Source organism: Xyrauchen texanus, chromosome 42 (genome assembly GCF_025860055.1).
Source record: "Xyrauchen texanus isolate HMW12.3.18 chromosome 42, RBS_HiC_50CHRs, whole genome shotgun sequence".
Taxonomy (NCBI): Eukaryota; Metazoa; Chordata; class Actinopteri; order Cypriniformes; family Catostomidae; genus Xyrauchen; species Xyrauchen texanus.
In genome coordinates this window covers 6,939,200-6,965,099 of record NC_068317.1, presented here as the reverse complement: position 1 = coordinate 6,965,099, position 25,900 = coordinate 6,939,200, and the positions used below count along the sequence as shown (strand labels likewise).

The 25,900-nt window shown below is 35.5% G+C and overlaps 1 protein-coding gene and 1 pseudogene across 1 annotated transcript; one reads left to right on the top strand and one right to left on the bottom strand.

The window, feature by feature from the left end:
* LOC127635266 (abl interactor 1-like) overlaps nt 1–3,416 on the bottom strand; it is a 56,814-nt pseudogene extending 53,398 nt beyond the window's left edge.
* A 1,010-nt stretch (nt 3,417–4,426) lies between these two features.
* Nucleotides 4,427–25,643, top strand: LOC127635267 (acyl-CoA-binding domain-containing protein 5A-like). Its single transcript, XM_052115177.1, has 13 exons — nt 4,427–4,500; nt 4,809–4,926; nt 8,396–8,516; nt 9,130–9,202; nt 9,300–9,417; nt 12,539–12,742; nt 16,298–16,492; nt 16,696–16,775; nt 20,192–20,405; nt 20,598–20,797; nt 20,891–20,947; nt 22,589–22,698; nt 23,660–25,643. Exons 2-13 carry the CDS (start codon nt 4,848–4,850, stop codon nt 23,670–23,672), a joined length of 1,464 nt encoding a protein of 487 aa, XP_051971137.1. The 5' UTR covers nt 4,427–4,500; nt 4,809–4,847; the 3' UTR covers nt 23,673–25,643.
* The last annotated feature ends 257 nt before the right edge of the window (nt 25,644–25,900 follow it).

The following is a 25,900-nucleotide window of genomic DNA, read 5'->3' as shown; positions in this document are numbered from 1 at the left end:
ACTCAAAACATGTTCACTCATGCGGGCAATAGGGTTGCCATTTTACATCAAACCAGACGGGCCGCTTTCTTATCAGGTGTTGCCCTACCTGTCGAGCAGCTTCCCTAAAGGAATTAGGACGTAATTAAATGTTTATTAGCATCTACTTGATAATCTCTTCATGCATGAAGGCTGTTGAAGCACAGCAGATCTTTTACATGTTGCTCAATCTCATGCAGTTGTATCAGGTGTTCTTCAAGATATTGGATTGACTGATGGTTATGACGCTGTAAATACTTCATGAATGAAAGAAAGTATTTTCCCTTCAGTTTCAAACTGTTCGTTCTCGCTTTAGGACAAACTGACAGTCTTTCTAGAACTTTCTTTTGTTTGTTCACACTTTGTTGTTGAACTATTAAAGTATGTATAAAAAGTCTGATAATACTGATAAATAGTCAATAAACCTTCCATCAGTACAATGACAATTTACAAATCATTAATACATACATTTTGAAAGTAAAAAACTCATAATAACTAAAAAAAAAAAAATAACAACTCACTTTTATTTTATATATTTTTTTCTTTTCAAATAATAAAGATTAAAACTATTTTTATATAAATAAATATATGTCATAATATATTAAATAATAATAGAAATACATACTAATATTATAAAATATTATGATAATAATTTTTTCATATAATATGAAACAAAAAATAAAACTAGAGTAGGTTTCTTATAAATAAGTAAAATAAAACATAATATTATAAACAAATACAATACATTCATAACATAAAATATAGAATACAATTAAAAGAAAAGAAAAACGAGCTTTGTTTATTTTATATAAGTATTTTATTAAACATAATATAATACTATTAAATAATACTAGGGGTGTAATGGTTTAACGTGGCATGATAAAACATGATTTTAATGTTCTATCCATTATGCGCGACGTCCTAAGTCAACGTAACACGGGCGTACAAAATAGAAATCTCTTCATTGCACACATGTTGCTCTACAATACGATTGCACACAACAGCCACAGATGTTGTACGATGAGTGCTGCTGAAACTGAAAGCAGGAGCGTGTGAGAGACACAGCTTATATGCGTGAGGGATTTAAAACCCGATCTCATGAAAGGTCGTACGTAATTTACGAGTTGGCTATTTCATATGGTCTCGCGCGATTTTGTTTGCATAAACTCGTACAACATCACATGAAAATTCCTGGATGTCTAATACGGAAACACGAGTTCCCCGCATGAGGCGTTAAGGACATGTTAATTAATATAATGTCCTCACCTAAACCCCTTATCTAAACTTAACCAATCAGTAGAGTGTGTAAACATGAAAGGAAAATAAACAAGTAATTGTAGTGCATTAGATGGAAATTATGTCCAGCGACGTCATTGGCTGTAGTGAAAGTCATAGGAATTCAAATGAGTGCACTTTATTGTATGAATTAGCTAAATTGAGAAATGTTGTACGAATCCAGATGATTTCGCCATGAGATTGTGCTGGGATTGCATGTCCATTTGACGCGTGAGAGTGATCTGCTCTGACAGGGCAAGAGAAAATTAATTAATGTCAGGCATGTATTTACAGAGGTTTAATGACAGTGCCATATCAATCTACTATATATAATTACGTTGAATATTACGTATAATAATGCTACTGGGAAATATAATCCTAATGGCAAATGTCATGTCTAATTTCATCAGTAAATTATTATAATTTAACTTCATAAATGCTTTCATAAAATATGTATTTTTGAGAATAATGTTTAGACGTAATCAGAGACTATTTTATTTTAGAAAATGCATGTATCAGTGACAAGTGTTGTCACGTGTAATGATGTAATAACATTTTTCCAGTAAGCAGAATTATATCCAAATTTTTCTATTTGGTGTCATCATTGGCTGATTTTAGTCCCAGTCCATCTCTGATGGATCATATAGCACTTTTAAGAACACGGCTACACTTTAAAGGAAAGGAACTTTTTTGCACATGTTTTTAAAGTAAAATATATAAATAAATAAAATCTAACTGAACTTTTCTTGATTCAGGCATAGTTTAAAGAATCGAGAAATGAACCAAATCATGAGATGAGAATAAATACATAATATAAACATTGTTAATATTAAAATAAAAATTAAAGATTTAAAAGCATACATTTATTAAAAGAACAATATTATAGTATTTAAAACGATTTATAGTATCAAATATAACGTTAACAATTAAATAAAAAATGTAAAATTAAGTTCTTAATAAAAAAAAGATTCAACAAAACTAATTTGTATCATAAATAATTATAATTTTTTATGTATATTATATAACCCTATTACATGTGTATAATTATTTTTTTATTGAAAATGTAAAAAAAAAAAAAAAAAGATTGTGTGTTAACTTATAATTGTACACAAAAACAATAACAAATGAATACTAATATTGTAAAATACTAGGTTTAGGCCTACCATATCTATTAACAACTAAAATCGATGAAAGAAGAAAAATGATTAGATTTTGAAATCGACAGTAAATAAAAAAATCGGTCTGATGTCACAGATTTCAGTTAAGTCCTTTTACATATATCCACACACACACACACACACACACACACACACACACACACACACACACACACACACACACAAAAAGCATCTTTATAGCAAATCACTTAAAATACGAGACGTTTTCACAGGTTTTCCGCGTACGTCAGCTTTTAAGGAAACGAATCAGTTCACACACTTTAGGGAAGTACATTAGATGAGATAAGAAACACACCGGTTTATTATACATGACTCCAGCTCAACTCTCTGATCTCTCATATTCCCATATGACAAATCATTTCAAACCTCACATCATATTCAATAGACCTATAACAATCTAACATACGTTTCTACATGTCCGGTCGCCTTGTGTCGTCAAGTTGTCTTAAATGTATCATCGTTAGAAGACAGAGAAACCTCAAATCATGCTTTCTGAAGTTTGACACTGGGATTCACAACTTCACATGTTAAAGTTCAATAGTCTCCAGACACACCCTCTGTGTAAACAACACAAATCCTGTGTACGACCACAAACCTGATCAACGAAGCGTTTAAATATGACAAAGCTTCTGAGAGTTCGACCACTATAACATCAAATGTCCCACAAACAGTTCGTCCACTCCTCCTTTTCCTTCTTACAACCATATTTCCTGTCTGATCCCTCCGGTCACCGCCACAGAAACACAGAAACACTCTATTCAAACAAACACTCGCTTACCTGAACATAATTGTTTTCACAGTAGTCTGCAACCCTGGTGAGGTTCTGGTAACTCTCTAAGAGAGCTCCTTTACCGGCAGGGATTTCTTCCTCTAGTAACATCTGCAGCTCTGCCATCTTACATGTCTCCGCTGAGCTTCCTCCTCTTTTCTCGGCTTTGATTGAGAGCTCGGGCTCCACCTGTGGCCTCGCTTTCATCAGCGGAAACACTAAAGCGACGCGAAAGGCATGTTGGGAGTTGTAGTTTAGACTGAATGCGTTCTTATGCCAAATTAAAATGCTAGAAGCAGCGAGCAACGAATCCACATTTTGGTCTTTCTAAAGGCTGTTGGACTGTTTTCTGGTTCTTCCTCCATTAAGAAGCAATGAAATCAAACAATGTGTATCATCAACGGAGAAAACCAAACATTTTAAGTGTTAGTTGAATAAAAATGAGTTCAGACTCAACATGCGTAGTTGTTGGTTGTCAGAACAACTCTAAGTAGTCTACGATGTCAGCGTAACTTTATGTCTAAACCCCTTTAGGTAAACTAACGACAGGGAACTACATTCCCCATAATGCTATTTCCCGTTATTCCCGGAATTGTGATATACTCGTAGTAAAAAAAAAAAAAAAACAGTGCTCCTGCGCAAGGCACAGAAAAAAATATTGACACATGGAGCGACATGTCAATCTAGCGCATGTTTACTCATGAAAACTGTTGAAAAACTATGCACTGGATGGGTTTCTGGAGAAACAGACAAGTTAAAAAGAACTTCAACAGTTAAAACAGCATCTTGAGATAGCTGTGTTCTGCTCTATTTGTGGTGCTGGTCTAGCTTTGTTATTTATTTCTTTATTTGCACAAAGTACACGTTCGGTGTAAATGGCCCCTTACAATGTATTAACTAATAAGGTACTAATGTGACTATTACACAAAGTTTCCAAATAAATAAAAGTTTCATCATCAAATATTTCAAAATAACCTCAAACTGAAGTAAGACACAGTTTACAAGTCAGAAACCCACTTTGGATAAGCTTACGACTTAGAACTACAACTCCCACAATGCATCTTCCTGCAATGTTACTCGTGGAGAAACGGAATATTGGTACTTGTAGGATTTAAATACTGTTTCCGCAAGACTTAATGAAGCATTTTCTCAAACAGAACTACAATTCCCAGCAAACATCCGACGAAAGCTTTCGTATGGCGAATGTTAGGCACGTATTCAGGAGGTCAGTCTCTAGCACAGCAGGTTGAACAGCAAATGGTAAAGTTTCAAATGGTCTTGCTTATTTAAACGTTATTTGTACCTTTTAAATCGAGTTTGAACTCGAACTATCGCTTTAAATAGCTTCTTATGCACTCTATGTAATGTCTCTCTTGTCCTTGAGGATAATTTTGCGACATAACAGATTGTCTGTTGCTTTGTTTACCACTTTGAAGGGTTTGATATTAAATACAGACATTACATTACTTGTAACTACCGTCTTAGGTTTACTGTACAGTAACAAATCAAATCGCAATGCAAGGAAAACACGTAGCACCTCTCGATTAATAATGTAATTTTGTTGCTAGGTTTAATCCAGAGCTTGTTGCAGAGGTTAGCTTGTCACGATGGAGGGTGACAGCAAATCTGTCTACGAGCTGAGGTTCAATGCTGCTGTCAAAGTGATCCAAAGTTTACCTTCAAACGGTGAGTGCTTTCTCATGATTATAAATGGGATACAGTCATTTAGTCAGTGTACTATGTGTAATATTGCAGCTGTAAACGCAGTGCACGCGACCCCTCGCCTACTTAGATTTGATAATCAAACGTGGAAATAAAAACAGGGCGCTTTGCACGGAATCACATAGACTCCATCAGCTTCAACGCGATTAGCCTACATTCAGCATGGTTTACGTGCTTAAATAGCTCCCGTGTGTGCCACAGTCCCGGATCATCAGTGGTGTGTGTTGGGTGATTTGTAATGAAGTACTGAAGGCTTATGTCTAGCACCATTGAGTGTCGTATTATAATGGTATTTTGAAATGGCCTTAAAGGGATAGTTCACCCAAAAATGAAAATTCCCTGATGATTTAATCACCCTCATGCCATCCCAGATGTGTATGACTTTTTTTTTTTCTTCCGCAGAACACAAATTAATATTTTTAGAAGAATATCTCAGCTCTGTAGGTCCATACAATACAAATAAATAGTGGTGAGAACTTTGAAGCTAAAAAAGCACATAAAGGCAGCATAAAAGTAATCAATAAGACTCCAGTGGTTAAATTCATGTCTTCAGAAGCGATATGATAGGTGTGAGTTAGAAACAGATCAATATTTAAGTCTTTTTTTTTTTTTTTTTATCTCCACTTTCACATTCTTTTGTTTTTGGTGTTTCACATTATATTTGTGCATATCACCCCCTACTGGGCAGGGAGGAGAATTAATAGTAAATAAGGAATTATATAAATAATAATAATAATAAATAAATAAGTAACTATAATCAATGGCCATCCGGGCATTCACGAGAAAGTCGAGTTCCGGCGTATGTAGTAGGCGTAGCGTAAGCTCCAGTTAGAAGTGACGAATGTGGAAGAACAGAGGATAGAGGAAGCCAGTGATTATATTTTATAAAGTTATAAATATGGATATTTTTCTTACAAAAAAATGCATCGCTTCACTTTAGAAGGCCTTTATTAACCCTCTGTATGGATTACTTTTTTGATGGGTTGATGCACTTTTTTGGGGCTTCAAAATCTATGGTACCATTCACTTGGAACAGCCAGGATATTTTTTATATAACTCTGATTGTGTTTGGCTGAAAGAAGAAAGTCATATACACCTAGGATGGCTTGAGGTTGAGTAAATTATGGGATAATTTTCATTTTTGGGTGAACTAACCCTTTAAATATTGATCTGTTTATCACACACACTTATCATATCGCTTCAGAAGACATGAATTTAATGACTTGAGTCGTTTGGATTACTTTTAAGCTGCCTTTATGAGCTTTATTGAGCTGAAAAGGAGCTGCTTAGGAGCTGAAAAGTTCTGGCCACCTTTCAGTTGCATTATATGAATCTACAGAGCTTCTTCTAAAAATCTTAATTTGTGTTCAGAAGAAATTAGATCTTTTAAATTATTCAGAAATACATGTAAAATGCAGTTCATATGAAACAATTTGAATAAAACTCTTCTATGATGAGCATTATTTCAATTTATAAATGTAAAGTCATTTTATATGTTTAAAGTAGATAATGTCATGTGGTGTAACTGTTCAGACAAAGTAAAAAAAAAAGTAAAAGTCTCATTGTGAAAGCTAAAATTCCTGAAAAATAAAATACAAATATTGTCATGAGTATTGCAAAATTATGTTTTATTATTATTTCTTTAAAAAATAAGATTATGTGTAATATTTAACTAAGTGTGAAAATATTATATTTTTAAATTATTTATAAAAAGGCAAATTTTTTTCAGGTTATACAGTCAATATGAAAAAAACCTCTTGATATTTATAACTCAAAATTCATGATATTTATATTAAATATATAGATTGTTTTACCTTGAACAATGTGTCTGATTGTTTTTATTTGTTTTTATTAATTCAATTCAATTCAATTTTATTTGTATAGCGCCTTTCACAACACACATCGTTTCAAAGCAGCTTCACAGAACATCAGCATTAACAGACGACAAAAACTGCAACGTCCATAAAGTCGATTAATCATCATTGTGTAATTTAGACAAAATTTGATTTTAATGGTTTAAAATAATTAAATGATAATTATATTAACTCTTTCCCTTCCAAACACGGAATTTTCCGGGTTTTATGAAAAAGCTTCCGCCAAACACGGAATTTTCCTGGTATCCGTGTTTTAGGTGGAATACTGATAAGAAAGACCCAGACGCATGTTTTGAAAGAGTACGCAACTCTTTGATCAAAGAAACAGACTACGATCGTCTTAAACGTAAAGTGGAGTTTTGAGAATGTAGCTCAAAATGTAGATAGAAATGCCTTTTTCTCAGCTTTTTGTCCGAAATGTTGTTTTTGACAAAGCCTACCTTTAATGCCTTAATGGCATTAAAAATAACAAATGAAGATAAAATAAAATCGTTTTTTATTTGCCTAAAAGCAGAGGCTCAGATCTTTATTTTGATATATAGCATCTTCATATATTCATGGAATTAAATATTCTACGGGCCATTAAAGTTTTGCGAAAATCGTCAAAAACCCTGGCGGTGGCTGGCAACTTTTTTTTTAAAACGCTGGCGGGAAAGAGTTAATAACCCCAGTGAGCAAGCCGTAGGCTGACTGTGGCAAGGAACACAAAACTCCATAAGATGTAGATTAATGGAGAAAAATAACCTTGGGAGAAACCAGACTCACTGTGGGGGCCAGTTCCCTCTGGCTAACATTATGAATGTAATGTAAATATTAATTATGTATAGGTAAAATCATGTTTTAAAATTATTAAACTAAGTGATAAGGGTCAGTGATTAAACATCGATTGTGTTTGAACTGTAAGATTAATGACCAAAGTCTTTGAAGTCCATCTAGATTAATTGTAGAGGTTCACATAGATGCAATTGTCCCTGTCAATTGGCCGACGAAGGCTTTTGTGGGCAATAGTGATTAATTAATGATTAAGTATTTGAATACCTTTCACTTGATAGTTATACCACATGACTCTTTTTGGTAGAAAATGGCTATAAAGGTTTTTCATAAAAATTATGAAACCAAAACAGTTGCAAATTTTCATTTTTAATACCTCAGACAACTTTATTTGTCAGTGACCCATCAAACAATTTTTAATTTTCCATAGTTTTTTCAATAATGAGAATGATTTAACTTTTTTTGCAGTGCTGTAACATGATCATAATGAGAATCTTGTGGAAACTGCTTAAATTTCATGAAAATAATGTTGATAAAAATCTTAACGGTCCTTAATTTAGACACACACACACACACACACATATATATATATATATGAATACAATATACTGCATAATGTAATTATATAACCTATATAAATAGAATGTCTTATTTTTATGGAATATGTAATCTCATATAAGTCTTTTTATGGATTGACCCCATGTGTCACAATATATATATATATATATATATATATATATATATATATATATATATATGTCATATATATATATCTTATTTTTCTTTAGGGTCATTTCAACCATCCAATGACATGATGCTGAAATTTTATAGCTACTACAAACAAGCAACAAAAGGCCCCTGCAACATTCCAAGGCCAGGATTCTGGGATCCCGTTGGCAAAGCCAAATGGTATTTAATCAAATATATATTTAAGAGAGAGAGAGATAGAGATAGAGAGATAGAGAGATATATCAATTTGGATCTCATACCGCTTTCACAACATGGCTCTGTTTATTTGAGGGGTCTGACATGTCATTCTCTCTCAGCCAATATGCCAGTTTGGGACAGGACTGTTTGTTTGTTTTGCAATTCCATTTGTTGCTAGTGGCACAGAAATCTAGATAAATTCATTGACCTACTGAGAGTGAACTGTTCATCTGTTGAAATGTCAGTGAGATAAAAGATCAAAGTTTGCATCATTAGTAACTTTCTTGAGTGCAACTGAAAGTTCTGCATTTGTCACTTCTGCAAAAACTTGAAAGTTGTATTGAATTATTGGAGCTAATGCATCTTCATCAAATGCTCGGATGGGTTGATAAGAATTATGTATTCATCCTTTCATATTTCCTCAGTCTTTTAAACATGAGTCCTGAGAGTCACCTTGAAATGTGTAAACTGTGATAATGTGCTCTCTGCTAGAGTTTCAGTTGTCAAGTTTGAGATGAAAAACATCAGTGATGGCCTGCAGCTTATCAGTGCAAAGTTATCTCTGCGTGACCCTCTCTCTGGTGTTTGTGTTTAGGGATGCGTGGAATTCTCTTGGTGAAATGCCAAAGGAGGAGGCCATGACAGCTTATGTGGACGATTTGAAACTGGTAAATGTGTTTTTTGAATTATTGTATGGTTTGGAAAGAGATTGTGTCATTTGTGTTCCATCTTTTCTGTAACTTCATTTTTTCTTTCCCTGAATAGATCCTGGAAAGCATGCCTGTGACAAATGAGGTGGAGGAGCTCCTGCTGGTTATCGGACCGTTCTATGAGCTCGTAGATGAGAAGAAGAAGATAACACAAGTGTCAGATTTGAGCACAGGTAAAGTGACTTTAGGGAAAGACCTGCATTCTCATATTACCTCTTTTGTTTAAATCCAAAGTCATGAAGATTTCTCTATAGCAACAATTCTCTCTAATGCACAATATATTGGTGGCCTGATCAGTATCGACAATCTGCAGCGTTTTTTAATGATTGTATCTGTCTGATTAGCTGATATTTGAAGCAGAAAATATCAGATCTTATGGGGCGTTCCCATACAACTCTAAGAAAATTTCGCCTCTCATTGCTTGCGCGAGTTTTAGCTCTGGATTATACATTTGTGTTTAAACTTGCATTTGCACGAATCCCGCGAACCCGCGAGTATTCCCCCTTCTCTTCCGGAAAAGGACAGGAGGAGGGGCTTCTACGACTTGGTTCATAGTAAAGTCATTTTTAATAACTTTTCGCTCGAGTTTAAAAATGTCACTTGTTTCTCATGCTAACAATTAAGTCTAAAATAAACTAAAATACTGTATTTGTATTTACAATATCAGCCTTCATATCGGTTATCAGCCATAACATGGAATAATAAATAATTATCGGCTTTTGGTATCAGACAAAAGTTTGACATCAGTGCATCAGTCTCTACTGAAAACAATGTGCATTCAAATAAACTATTTGAATATCAGGTATATTTGAACTAATATCAGGTATATTTTCCATTCAAGCTTATCACAGCCTATAATAAAAAAAAAAAAAAAACTCGTACTCCAGATGGGACAATATATAGTATTTCAAAATATCGCAAACCAAAATAAATGACTAACTATATCGAGGCAAAACTCGATACTTGGAAATTTGCAAAATTATTTTCTGTCTATGCAATCATAAATTAAATTACCTGTCAAATATCAAATCTCTCTATCTCTTTTTTTCTACACTTCTTAAAGGGTTCACACAAAGTCCTTGTAGTGCTTAAAGGAATGTAGTTCACCCAAAAATGAAAATTGTCTCATCATTTAATCACCCTCATGCCATCCCAAATCTGTATGACTTTCTGCTGCAGAACACAAATTAATATTTCAGCTCTGTAGGTCCATACAATGCAAGTGAATGGGTGCCAAAATTGTTATGCTCAAAAAAGCACTATGGTTTAATCCATGTCTTCAATATTTCTTCTTTTTTTACTATAAACATACAACTTTACTTTTAAGTTTCAAATTCATCTTGTGTTTTTGGTGATTAACATTCTTAGTGCATATCATCCTCTACTGGGCAGGGAGAAGAATGTTTAGCAAAAAATTACATGAATATTAATCTGTTTCTCACCCACACCTATCAAATCACTTCTGAAAATATGGATTAAACAACTGAAGTCGTATGGATTACTTTTACGATGCCTTTATGTGCTTTTTGGAGCTTCAACATGTTGGAACCCATTCACTTGCATTGTACTGACCTTCAGAGCTGAAATATTTTTCTAAAAATCATAATTTGTGTTCTGCAAAAGAAAGAAATTCATACACATCTAGGATGGCATGAGGGTGTTTAAATTATGAGAATTTTCATTTTTGGGTTAACTATCCCTTTAAAGTGCTTGAATTTAGCTGATAGAAATGTAAGTATTGGAATACCTGGAAATTGCCTTGTTTTGTTGAAAAGTGCTTGAGATTAAAAAGGAACACACCTTCCATGTAATATTTGTCCATCAAACATGAGAGCCCGCATTCCACTTTCATTGAACAATGTGTCTTTTAATATCCTTTCTGTTCTTTACAGTCAGTTGTTGATCTGTGAATAGAAAACATGAATTCTAGTCACATATAGCACGAATGTGGTAAAGAAACTGCCCGACTCCGCTTATGTCAATGTGTGCTCAACTGAAACAATTCTGTGCAAAATGCTAGTTGAACTGCCACCATTCTTAAAGTGGCAGTACCATTTTACCACTTGTTATACAAATGTAAATTCAATGTAAATTGTACACATTATTTCAAACAGTGACCACTCATATCACTAGTATGCAAATTCATGACATAATATTAACTGATAGAATGTAGAATTTTTACATATTTAAAAAGCTATAATGGGATTGTAATAACAATGACAAATTATAAAAAATAAATATGCACTTTCACACACAAGCACACATACACACTATATATATATGCACACCAAATAAATAAATACATGGACATAAAATAGTAATTTCAGTTGAAATAATTTAACTATGTGGGAAGAAATAAATCGCTGAACAGAATCCACAAATAAACAAATGAATGCACATGAAACATTGATTTGAAATAATTTTATTAGCTTACTTGTATACTGTAAATTGCAGAGTGATCTGAAAAACAGGAAAGATGACTCGCAAATACACAATATCCAGAAGAGCGGTTGTTACTCTGAGATATCTGACCACTAGATGGCACCATTGACCAGTCAGAATCGAGTATTCCAGAGAGCCATGTAATCTCGCAAAAAATATGAGCTAGGCTAAGGATAAAAACAAGTACAGCTATCCATTGCCTGTTATAAAGAAGTTTATTGTTACATATCATATTTTTTCAGGAAATATTCTGTTCAGTTTTATTGCTTGTCTTGCACCTGATCAGCCTGAATCTTGCTTATTTGTTTGTAAACTTTTTTTTTTTGTAAAGAGAAAGGTATGAGAAATGCTTCATTATTTGAACTTTGAACATTTATATTGTGTACTAAATAACTTTGTTCTGTTGAGAAATTCTCATTTGTATTTTGCTCATACATTTTTCTAAAAAATCATACTTCAAAAGTCATACTTTATAATTGAAATGTTATTATATCGAATCAAGATAATATTAAACCAAATTCATACAGAATTATAGCATCTTGTTCACATGTATTAACTAATTAAACTTTGTTTGGTGCTCAGCCCGCTTGGAAAGATTTGCTAGGCAACTTGAAGGCAAGTGAATAGCATTGTGTTCTCACAGTGGCCTGTGCCCTTAGATAATAGTGTTTTAGCCCAGGTGTCACCTTTGAGACCTCGGTTCACTCACTGCTATTATTAGTTTAGATTGCTAGGTGCTGTTAGAGGTTATAATGTTACTGGTAGATCTGTGCTTTCAGATTCTTGTAGAGTAGTCCTGTTAGAATCGATTCACAAAGCATCACCTTGCACATGTGCTGTACTTTTCTCCAGGCTTTGGGAGCATGCTGACATCACCACCCAAAAGTGTCACTAAAAGCATCATCAGGACGATGGAGATGAACGGCAGTCTGGGCAGTTACCCCGTCAAAATATCTGAGCCTCCAAAAACCAAATCAATAGGGCTGGAAGACAGAGTATATGACCATGAGGAGGTGGTGGGAGTTGAAGAAGAGGAAGTTAAAGAGGTGAAAAAAGGTAAAACATCACTATTATAATTATTGGATTTGAACAAACAACCCTAAGTATTCAGTGTCAGCATGTAAAGCCGGCGGCACACTAGCCGGTTTTTCTAGTGATTTTCAGGTGTGAGCTTCGTTAACATAATCGTCGGCAAGGCGAAGGGAGTTGAAGCATGCATTAGCATCTGTCAGAGGGAGGTGCTAATCACTTGACCGTCGGGACTCTCTGCTTAGTTAATAGCTTAAAAATTGAAAAAGCACATCAGACTTACTTGAAAAAATTATTCTGTTGCTGAGGCGGGGTTTTGTGTCAGGATTTTGTCTTTTTTTACTGAAGAACTCACAGGATGTCAAGGTGATCTGATTCTTTCATCACACTCTGCTGCACATATTCACAAACACTGATTGTAATCCAAAGTGATTCTGTCACCAAGTGTTTTCCTACACTAAAATGACACCAGAAAGCGGAGCTACAACTGTCTGTTGTTTTTATTGAACTTAGGGATGTTAATGATTGATTGAAAATTGATTAATTGTCATTATTAATTTAATTTATTAATCTTATCGATCGTCGATTAATTAATTTTGTGATAAATGTGTTCTCAATCAAGCCAACAGATGTTGATAAGGCTGTCTATACAGTCACTTGCCTCTAGAGGGTGCTTGAGGGCTGCACGTCATTATCCGGTTCACAGAAAAAGACACAGATCAGAGAGATGAAGCGGGCTCAATGTACACAATGTTGGAACGTTTCTCTATAAATTAACATTAAACCTTTCTGCACACACCATGAGTGTGTGTTAAAGTACATGACAACAAGCACTGTTGATCTCCTTGTTTCATCCAAATGTACAATTATGTCAGCAGTCACCTGGAAAGCATGAAGGTACATTCAGCTGACATCTCACCATCGTCACCTTAGAAACATTACGTTAAGTTCTGTGTTTACACAGCGTGTTATGATTTGACTTAATTTCAAATAAAAAATAAGTCCAAAGGCCCACGATCCAAACTCAAATACAGTGAGGGAAAAAAGTATTTGATCCCCTGCCGATATTGTACGTTTGCGCACTGACAAACAAATGATCAGTCTATAATTTTAATGGTAGGTTAATTTGAACAGTGAGAGACAGAATAACAACAAACAAATCCAGAAAAAACGCATGTCAAAAATGTTTTAATGAGGGAAATAAGTATTTGACCCCTCTGCAAAACATGACTTGGCAAAACCCTTGTTGGCAATCACAGAGGCCAGACGTTTCTTGTAGTTGGCCACCAGGTTTGCACACATCTCAGGAGGGATTTTGTCCCACTCCTTTGCAGATCTTCTCCAAGTCATTAAGGTTTCAAGGCTGACGTTTGGCAACTCGAACCTTCAGCTCCCTCCACAGATTTTCTATGGGATTAAGGTCTGGAGACTGGCTAGGCCACTCCAGGACCTTAATGTGCTTCTTCTTGAGCCATTCCTTTGTTGCCTTGTCCGTGTGTTTTGGGTCATTGTCATGGTGGAATACCCATCCACGACCCATTTTCAATGCCCTGGCAGAGGGAAGGAGGTTCTCACTCAAGATTTAACGGTACATGGCCCCGTCCATCATCCCTTTGATGCGGTGAAGTTGTCCTGTCCCCTTAGCAGAAAAACACCCCCAAAGCATAATGATTCCACCTCCATTTTTGACGGTGGAGGCAGCATTCCTCCTCCTCCAAACATGGCGAGTTGAGTTGATCCCAAAGAGCTCGATTTTGGTCTCATCTGACCACAACACTTTCACCCAGTTCTCCTCTAAATCATTCAGATGTTCATTGGCAAACTTCAGACGGGCCTGTACATGTGCTTTCTTGAGCAGGGGGACCTTGCGGGAGCTGCAGGATTTCAGTCCTTCACGGCGTAGTGTGTTACCATTTGTTTTCTTGGTGACTATGGTCCCAGCTGCTTTGAGATCATTGACAAGATCCTCCTGTGTAGTTCTGGGCTGATTCCTCACCGTTCTCATGATCATTGCAACTCCACGTGGTGAGATCTTGCATGGAGCCCCAGATAGAGGGAGACTGACAGTTCTTTTGTGTTTCTTCCATTTGCGAATAATCGCACCAACTGTTGTCACCTTCTCACCAAGCTGCATGGCGATGGTCTTGTAGCCCATTCCATCCTTGTGTAGATCTACAATCTTGTCCCTGACATCCTTAGACAGCTCTTTGAGAGAGTTTGGAATCTGATTGATTGATTGCTTCTGTGAACAAGTGTCTTATATACAGGTAACAAGCTGAGATTAGGATGACTCCCTTTAAGAGTGTGTTCCTAATCTCAGCTCGTTTCCTGTACAAAAGACACCTGGGAGCCAGAAATCTCTGATTGAGAGGGGCTCGAATACTTATTTAATATACTTATTAAAATACAATTCAATTTATAACATTTTTACATGCGTTTTTCTGGATTTGTTTGTTGTTATTCTGTCTCTCACTGTTCAAATTAACCTACCATTAAAATTATAGACTGATCATTTCTTTGTCAGTGGGCAAACGTACAAAACCAGCAGGGGATCAAATACTTTTTTCCCTCACTGTATGCATACGTGATATATCTTGTATAAAAGTCATTTTTAACAGTTGCCTAATTCATTAACAGTAATTAAACAATTAACAAATTTGTACTAAACGCAGCCTAAATGTATTTAAATACACTGAACTAAGAATATTTTTTAAGAGAAAAATGCCAATACTTCATTAAAATTATATTTAAACAGTATTCTACATGCACAAATTATTTGGAGTCCTCCATGTGCGTTTTGCTATATTAACGTTAACAGTTAATTGATCATTAATTTCCACAATAATCGATTATGAAAATGTCTGAAAATTGACTTCCATAATTGAACATAATTTCTTTACTCTCTGAAAGCTGCATATGGACACGTGTTCTTCAGCAAGCCACAAGGGTATAAACACACAATCACACACTTTCACAAGGTAAAAAATACTCCATGAATCGCTTCCTTAATCCGTTTTTACACCTGTCTCATTTGAAGCATTTGTTTTGGAACCTGGTTCATTTTCTCCCTTTGTTCGTTTGGTATAAGCATACATGAACAGAGCAATCGTTCCGAGACAACCTGGACGGAGAAGAAATCTGTAGGTCGTCACTGTAATTCATAATCATAACGCGAATATAGCCTTTTGGAGGGTATATTAATTATATTTCGATACTCACGATCGCTTGTCTCTTTTGGATGACGGCAGAAAAGACACTGCTAGGATGGCATCAGCAACGTTTTGACCGCTCCACATGACAGGGTAAGAGATCTCAGCAAAACACTCGGCATGTTTGACACCCTTGGCCACAACTGAGATGTTTTGAGTCTGCTAGTGTGACGCTGGCTTTACTCTCCCTACGCTGTTTGCGCTACTGACATACTGACTCAAACCATGTTGCTTGATTAGAAACACTATGCTTTGAGTGATCAGACATCTGTTTTTCACCTGATCCAGCGGGTAACAAAGATCCTTAAGCTTAAAATGAAGGAAAGATCCAAAACATATCTTGGCTTTGACACAAATTATGGTGTCTTTTCAGCCCCACAACCTAAGAAAAGGGCTTCAGCAGGGAGGCTTAAAGGACATGTATCTAATGGCAGTATCAGGAAACATAAAGTTGTTTCCAATGGAACGCATTGTGCTAAGTCTGATCACAATGAGCAAGAGTCTAAGGAGGAGTCTGAAAACATTAATCACAATGGAGAGATCGTAGAGGTCAATGGATACATCAAAGGTGAGGAGGACTTTAGAGTTAGATATTTATTAATATAGCTCAGACTTGATGCACGTCCCTAAATGTAAGATCTGGTTTACGTGAATGTATTTAGGACATGGTTTAAGTCTGTCAATGATTTTGTGAAAGTAACAATATGTACTGTAGTTACTTGTTGGACTGATTACATAAAGATAAATTAATCTTTTTAAATGTGACCGAAGATGTGTCCAGTTCCCATGTGGCAAGTGACTCAGACAGTGAGGTGTACTGTGACTCTGTGGACCAGTTTGTTGCAGAGGAGGTAAGATTTTCTCAGGAAATGTCGGTTTACTTCTTCACTGTGTCCAACTAGGCTCAATGTGTTAAAGGTACGTAATAAATGTAAGTGTTTTTGTCCTAACCAGCTGTGACTACATCAAGCGACAAGACATTTTGTCAGTCACTTGGTTTTTAGGTAGTTATCAACCGATACGTTTTTCAATAATTGATACTTGAGACCTGTATTGCAGATGCCTAGTGTAATGCTGATATACGTAGAAGGAATGGGGAAAAAATCATGTTTGCTACAAATCGCAATTCATAAGACAAACGATTTTAAAATAGTCTCCCTGATGAAAAGTCGATTTACCTCGGTACCAAGTCAATACTAATATAAAGAATGTTACAGTATCAGGCCATCCCAGATGTGTGTAAATTTGTTTCTTCCGCAGAACACAAATGAAGATTTTTGGAAGAATATCTCAGCTCTGTACAATACATGTGAATGGTTACCAGAAATTTGTCCAAAAAAAAGTCCAAAAAGCACATAAAGGCTTCATAAAAATATCTATATCTATCAAACTCCAGTGGTTAAATCAGTGTATTCTTAAGTGATCCAGTTGGTTTTGGTGAGAAAAGACCAAATATACATTAACTCCTTTTTCACTATAAATCTTGACATCAGCAGTCTCCTTGACGATCGTGATTTCAAGCTCGATTACACTTCCTATAGCACCATCTTGTGCTCTGAGCATGCGTCAAGCACTAGGACGTGGTATCGAGCTTGAAGTCATGATCATGCCTAGAGACTGCAATGGCAAGTACAGTGAAAAAGGTGGTTTCACTTTTTGGTCTTCTCACCCAAAACCAACTGGATCACTTCAGAAGACATTGATAAAACCACTGGAATCATGTGAATTGTTTAATGATGCCTTTATGTGATATGTCAAAGTTTTGGTCACCATTCACTTTCATTGTATGGACCTACAGAGCTTAAATATTCTTCTAAAGATCTTTATGTTCTGCAGAAGAAAGAACATCTGGGATGCAGCAGCGATTTCTCCAAGTAGGCAAGGGAGGCAATGTCTCCTCAAAAATTTGGGTGAGCAAAATATACGACTGTACGTAAATAAAACAAATAAAAATATTACGAGATGTGAACTCAATGTGTTTAGCATTAGTCGTCTTTCTGCAGTCACTCTGTCAAACAGTGACACCCAGTGAATAAAGCTTCAAACTTCAGCTCATTGCAACATCGCTGCCCATAAAGCGTGTGGTGAATGGGAGGCGGGGCAACTGCTGAAAATATGCAAATAGTCACATGAGGGGAGACATTAGCTCCAAATAGCTGTAATTCGTTCAATACGCTGTCAATCAATCAATGCGATAGTGCCTGCCTCTCATGCCCTCGTCCTTACAGCGTGTCTCTACAGACCGGTATGAATGGGACGAACTGATGGAAGTGGAGAAAATATTTGTACAGTAACTAACTGACAAAGACAACCGCACTTTTGGTCAAATCAAACTTAATATTCCTTGAAATCTGAAATTGGTGTGCGAGTGATACGCTCTTTAATGAGCATTCACTCTTAAAGGTACAGATATGTGCCATCATGAACCCTGTGTTGTTTACCAAGGAGTAGATAATGGATGATCCAATAAGATGACTATAAAATAATAAGTGAACAGATGAAATACACATTAAATATGCTTGTTGCTGTATTCTTTTAGGTATTGATTTTGAGGCAATGAAAAAATAATAATAAAGCAATGCATACATTTGATGAGTCTTGGATTGACTTGATTTAATAGTGTTAATATCATCATACAAAAATAAGTATTTCATTCTTATTTACAGTGCAAGTTAAAATTATCCCATATGTTTTCCTGTACAGAAATCTGAAATATGGCAATTAACATATATAATGTTCAATTTGTTTGGGCATATACACTCACCTAAAGGATTATTAGGAACACCATACTAATACTGTGTTTGACCCCCTTTTGCCTTCAGAACTGCCTTAATTCTACGTGGCATTGATTTAACAAGGTGCTGAAAGCATTCTTTAGAAATGTTGGCCCATATTGATAGGATAGCATCTTGCAGTTGATGGAGATTTGTGGGATGCACATCCAGGGCACGAAGCTCCCGTTCCACCACATCCCAAAGATGCTCTATTGGGTTGAGATCTGGTGACTGTGGGGGCCATTGTAGTACAGTGAACTCATTGTCATGTTCAAGAAACCAATTTGAAATGATTTGAGCTTTGTGACATGGTGCATTATCCTGCTGGAAGTAGCCATCATAGGATGGGTACATGGTGGCCATAAAGGGATGGACATGGTCAGAAACAATGCTCAGGTAGGCCATGGCATTTAAACGATGCACAATTGGCACTAAGGGGCCTAAAGTGTGCCAAGAAAACATCCCCCACACCATTACACCACCACCAGCAGCCTGCACAGTGGTAACAAGGCATGATGGATCCATGTTCTCATTCTGTTTACGCCAAATTCTGACTCTACCATCTGAATGTCTCAACAGAAATCGAGACTCATCAGACCAGGCAACATTTTTCCAGTCTTCAACTGTCCAATTTTGGTGAGGTCTTGCAAATTGTAGCCTCTTTTTCCTATTTGTAGTGGAGATGAGTGGTACCCGGTGGGGTCTTCTGTTGTTGTAGCCCATCCGCCTCAAGGTTGTGTGTGTTGTGGCTTCACAAATGCTTTGCTGCATACCTCGGTTGTAACGAGTGGTTATTTCAGTCAAAGTTGCTCTTCTATCAGCTTGAATCAGTCGGCCCATTCTCCTCTGACCTCTAGCATCAACAAGGCATTTTCGCCCACAGGACTGCCGCATACTGGATGTTTTTCCCTTTTCACACCATTCTTTGTAAACCCTAGAAATGGTTGTGCGTGAAAATCCCAGTAACTGAGCAGATTGTGAACTACTCAGACCGGCCCGTCTGGCACCAACAACCATGCCACGCTCAAAATTGCTTAAATCACCTTTCTTTCCCATTCTGACATTCAGTTTGGAGTTCAGGAGATTGTTTTGACCAGGACCACACCCCTAAATGCATTGAAGCAACTGCCATGTGATTGGTTGATTAGATAATTGCATTAATGAGAAATTGAACAGGTGTTCCTAATAATCCTTTAGGTGAGTGTATGTACATAGCCTATACAAATTTGTAAATCTCAATATGGCTAATTATGTTGTGTTGCACTGGGTATCCCTGCCCACATTAAAATCTCATCAGTCCTGCTCCACATAGCTGTTAATAGTAAACATCAAATATGTCCTAATGGACTGTGATGGTGTCCTTTTGCACAGCATTTTTACTTTTAGTTAAGACATAAAATTGATAACACTGGAAACTCACAGCTGGGTAGGACACAGTGATATTCTACAGAGCACATGAGGATTTATGCAATGCTTTTGTTTGTGGACACCAGGGCTCTGACATGCACATAAATCACTCACTGGACGTGGCTGAGGAGAGCCACAGCACTCTGTCCTCCACAGAGGAGGTGGTATCAGAGGATCTGCTGGGACTGAAGGAGGGTGTACAGCATGGAGGAGAAGATGGGAGGAGCAGCAGAGGAGGGTCACCGAGACAGAACATTACTGTTAACAGAAGTGACAGTTCTGTGGTCAGGAGGGGAAGAGGTACAAACAATTGCCCAAAACAGCAGTGATCACATTACGCCTGTTTCAACACAAGTGGGATGCAGGCTAATAATGTTGGCAGACTTGGTCTGTGAGAAGGCCCTGTAAAGCAGCCCATCCAGTTTAAATATAAAGGGTGTTTGGGATGAAACTGCTTATCATCTACAGAATTTTATTTGTGATGTTTATCAGGGTCCAGGTCACCTGCCTTTGACTCCGGGTCAACGAGATCGCAGCAGGGCAGTGGGGGAGACGGGGAGCACTGGGGAAATGATGGAGCTGCAATGGAAAATCTCAATGAACAGATCATCTGCGCTCTAGCCAGACTGCAAGACGACATGCAGAGTGTATTAGAGAGATTACACACGCTAGAAGCTCTCACAGCCTCTCAGGTTACAAAGCAGCATCTTTCACTCCAAAATTGTATCTTCTAAAAGTAACACAGACAAAATGCACAATGCAACCTTATTCATTTCACTTTACAGGCAAGATTCTTAGCCCTGCCATCTGACTACCTATCACCACCAGCTAATAAAACTAAGGTAACAAATGTATTGATTTTTTTTTGTTTTGTTTTGGTTTACAATGCTCTCTAAAGGTCTGTATACCTCTTCTTAAACCTAAGTACAGTGTAGCTAAATGGACTGAAAATGGCAGATACTAAACCTCAGCTTCTAGGTTTGGACTTGGAACATACTGGTGTCCCATTTCATTTATAAAAATAAAAAATAGCAAATCCCGTTCTTTGAAAATTAAAAGTGGTAGTTTACTAGTCATTTAGACCCTTTTTAAATTTGACACCAATTTTAGTGTCAACGAGAAGTTTACCGATATATCAGTTTTACTGATTAATCGGTGCCGATACTTACATTATGGACTTATCGGTTAATGGCAAAAATCGATGCCGATAGTTGCCAGTTTATTTTTTTTTAATTATTATTACTATATCTATGCATAGATTTTTGCCATTAACCGATAAGTCCATAATGCAAGTATCTGCACCGATATATCGGTTTTACGATTAAACGATTTATGTTTGTGAAGTTCCAAATAAAGGGAAAATGTATATAAGAGGAAGTAACTTTAATTTGTAAAGTATTTAATTCACTTACTGGATTATTCAAAAATAGGCATGACATTATGTTTTCTTAATATATATACCCATTTATTTTATTTTTTTCTAATGTAACTACATCATGATATATATTGTTATCGTGAGCTAAAATTATTCATATTGGGATATAAGATAAGATTTTGGTCATATCGTCCACCCCTACTTGTGTGTTTGGGCTTGTTTCATAGTTGAGTCCTGCTTTATGCACCAAATCTGTCATTTTCCTGGTTATTATTTTGGTTTTAACTTCAAACTGCATCTGGGATTTTATTCATTTTGGACTCTTGTTGCCTCCATGTCTGTGCCTGTCACAGTAAGGAAAGACTAAGAAAATTTCACTAACATTATATAAATACATTTTAATAACTATTTGCCAATGAATTGGTTTTCGGCCTTTCCCACCACCTTAGTTATCGGTATCTGCAAAATCCATTATTGGTCGACCTCTACGGTCATCTCCATTCATTCAACTCTGTTATTGCAAGAAAAATGATCAAACAAATATTTTGATTTACTTTAATAATTATACGTTTATCAATATCTATGAACCAACTTTTGGTGCTCTAACTAGTTAGCCTCTACTAAATGATTTACGATTCTATGAAGTGTATTTAGGCTAAATACTGTATGCAACCTGTTACTGTACTGTTAACTCCACTGTTACTTAACCATTTTGCAATTCTCATTTTTTTATCTTTAGCCGAGGAGTTCAATTTTAAGGATTATTGCTAGAAAATTAACACATATCAGGGTTTTAAACTGTATTTAGGAGTAAAGTTTTGCTCACGGGATTGCAAAAATTGTGAACGCCAGAAAATAAATTATTACATATTTAGTTTGACCCCCTGAATTGGACAAACAGCATTTTCTGAAGGTTAAACATTTATTGTTCACATAACATTTGTTTCAGCATCTGGTTTTTAAGAGGGACGTTATTGATTGTGTTTCTGAGATGGCCACTGTCCAAAATTAGTTTTCTTATATTTTTTTTATGCAGCTATGCCAAAAAATAAATCAAATGACATTATTTTGTAAGATTTGTAAATGTATCTTTATTTGTACTTTTAAGAAGCCATTCTGGTGGCCGTTTGACATTTCTCCTGGAACTGTGGCCTTTGCTGTTATCTGGCCTTTTGTGGCGCAGTGGCTCATTCGACTTTATCTGCAGCGCAGGAGAAGGTAAACACTGTTATCCAAGCATTCTTGCATGCTATGAAGATTAGAAATTTGTCAAACTGTTTGGAATAGCATACTACCACATCATTCTTATCCTTTCTGCAGTGTACATTATGTGCACATTTGACAAAGAGCAACATCTAAATCTAATTTAACATCTGCAGAGTTAAACAGACTGCAAAGTCAAAATTTTTACACACAATTGAATACAAAATGCGAAATGACCATTTTAATGTTTGAGATGCTAATTCACTTAATTTAACATGCACATCATAAGCATAGGAACCAATTCTATCCTTGCATACTGCTTACTGTTTCATATACAATGTTTAGCGTACACTTAGCCTACACTGTGCAGTATGCTACTGTTCCATTCCGAACATATGGATTAGAAACCGCTTTGAGTTACTCAAAAAAGTAATCCACTACAAATTATTACATTACTAATTACTTCTCTAAAATCGTAATCAGATTACTGACTATTGATTACATCTTTGGAAAAGTATTCACATTTCTAATTACTTGTAATTTACTTCCTAAAACTCTTTTTGCAGAAAAGATATTCCTCTCAACAAATTCAAAATAATGCCTATATTTTCTCGTTAATTGTTGCATGAAAGTCATTCACTCAGCACTACTCATTTCTTCATTACAAAGACTCATTAAGGTGTGCTCACCCTTCAGTTGTCATGGCAACGCAAACATAATTCATGTTTTAAAAACATTCTACATAAATATAACGTAAACGCATGAAACCCAAGTTAATGTACTTAAAAATAAATTACTTAAAAGTCAGTAACTCTAATCTGATTACAATATTTTCAATTTTACTCGTTAAACTACTTTTTGTAATTAGATTACAGTTATAAGATTCAGTCAGAAATGAATTTCAGAGTTGCAAATGCTGTTTGATGTTGACTTTAACCACATGATAGATGTCTGATTTCAGTTCATCTTGTTGCAGAAAAATCAACTGAGTGAAATCACCTGCGCATCCAACACATTTAAAGAGCTAGAGGAGAGTCACGTTCCTCATAATGAGGAGAGGGTCTCTAACTCTTGCTTTTGCACTATGATGATGGCAAGAATCACAAAACAGAAAGACATGTGAATGTATGCCATTGCAGATTATCACTTAAAAACAAAAATAATTGCAAGTGATAATCCTTGATTTGGGTAATCAGAAGTAGCACAATGATTTACAATTTCATAAAAATTATGAAAATGTCATTCAAAGAAATCCAAAGGACATTATTACATCATGTCACATTCATAACATTGAAAATTACCCACACGTAGCTGCTAATTGTTAATACTGTAGCAAAGTGTATGATGCACTGATAAGTACAGTTCATTTCTGTTGAGTATTTCTTTCATTCATGGCCCACATGGGTTTTAAAACTTAAGGGTAGTAATTCAGGACTGGTTGGAGGTATAACAAAAGCGGAACATTTTACTGTACATGTTGATATCTAGACTTGGTATTTTCCCAGGTAAGTTATATTGCTGATCAAAGCCATCAAAAATCTTGGATATGACATTGACCCCTTGACCTTGCAAATGTACAGCATGTCACAAGGAAATACAGTATATCAAACTATGTTCTTTGTTTCCTCAATATATCCTATCATGTGTGCAATTCAATATCTGATAAAGGTAGATCCATTTCAATGGCCCTAAAATTTATTTGGAGAATAAGCCGCACTTAACCTATGAATTTTATTGCATTAGATCCAGAAGGTCTCTTAAATGGTTGAATTGCGATGCACTTTGTATGAATGTGAAGGAAGCGAAAGGTGTTTAAGATGGTTTAGAGCCCTAAAACTGAGATAAGGCTGAAATTGAATGAAAAACGCAACTGTTTTGTTTTGTTGTAGTTGTGTATCAGTCAATAATGTTAATAATTCCTATAAGAATTTTGTGTATATTAGAAAAAGTGTATGAGAAAATGTATTCATGACTGCAAAGTTTTATATTTTAATTGTACTATACTGTAATGTAGCATTTAACATATATGATGTAATTGATGTCTATAATACTACGTTTGAATCATCTGTAGAACAGGATGTTTGATTGAAATGCTTTGGTTCTAAACAGTGTACTCTTTCTATTAAAACACCATTACAGCTTTTGCTTAAATTTGCCTTCAGGTTAAAGGATCAGTGCATGTTTCACTAATGTCACAAGACATGACATCCAATATTTTACACTGAAGCATTAAAAGCTTTTGAAAATCTGGACTGTTTATATTCCCATCTCCTATATGTGATTTATTTATTTGGATCAGTTTTATCTGTTCTGTTTTTATTCGAACATCTTCTGTCTTAAATATGACAGGATTTCAGAGGCCATCAAACAGTGATAACATTTTTTAATTTGTATTTATTTATTTATTTATTTAAGGTCAAAAAGTCAGTTTTCCCAAGGAAATGTTTCAGCAATTTTTTATTATCTGAAAAGTCACAATTTTTCAAACTTGTTTTAGGCCATTGCCACAATTATGCAATGTTTTTTTTATTAATTCTTTTACAAATATAATTGGGTATTATCATGTAATTCAGGATTAACTGGTACTTAAAAGTGGCCTTGTACAAATTCTGTGAAATCTGGACGATAGAAAACGTGAATTTTTCCCAATTTTTCTGAACTTATCCCAACTTTTTCAAATCCATCCTGTTTTCACCAAATTTGGCATATCAATAACAAAACATTCAAGTCATATTTTAAAAACCACTTGGGGGAAATATGATACAATGAAACTTTCAGGCCTGGTCTATATTGAGAATGAAATCTAGATAATTTCACAAGTGCAATATTGCCAAATTTGGCCATTTTCGTCATTTCCTTTTCCCGTCTGCTTGATTGTAGCTTTTTTGTTTGTTTGTTTTTTTGCAGTTCAGCTACACTTGATTCTATTTTAAAGGTAATGGGCTTTAACATGTAACATAAGCAGAAAGATTTTCTATCTTAAAAAAAATCCTAAAATAAAAATGAAACAAAAATGTATAAATCACTAGTATGAAATTGTCCCATTGAATTGAATGCAACACTTTACATACAAAATGATTTTACGAACAATTTACACAATTTGATGTGCTCATGTTTCATAAAGGCACGATGTGTGATATTTTCTTCTATCCCAAGTTAATATGCAGAGACAACTAAGCCATTATTGCACAGCTTTTTGGAATACTCTATTCTGATT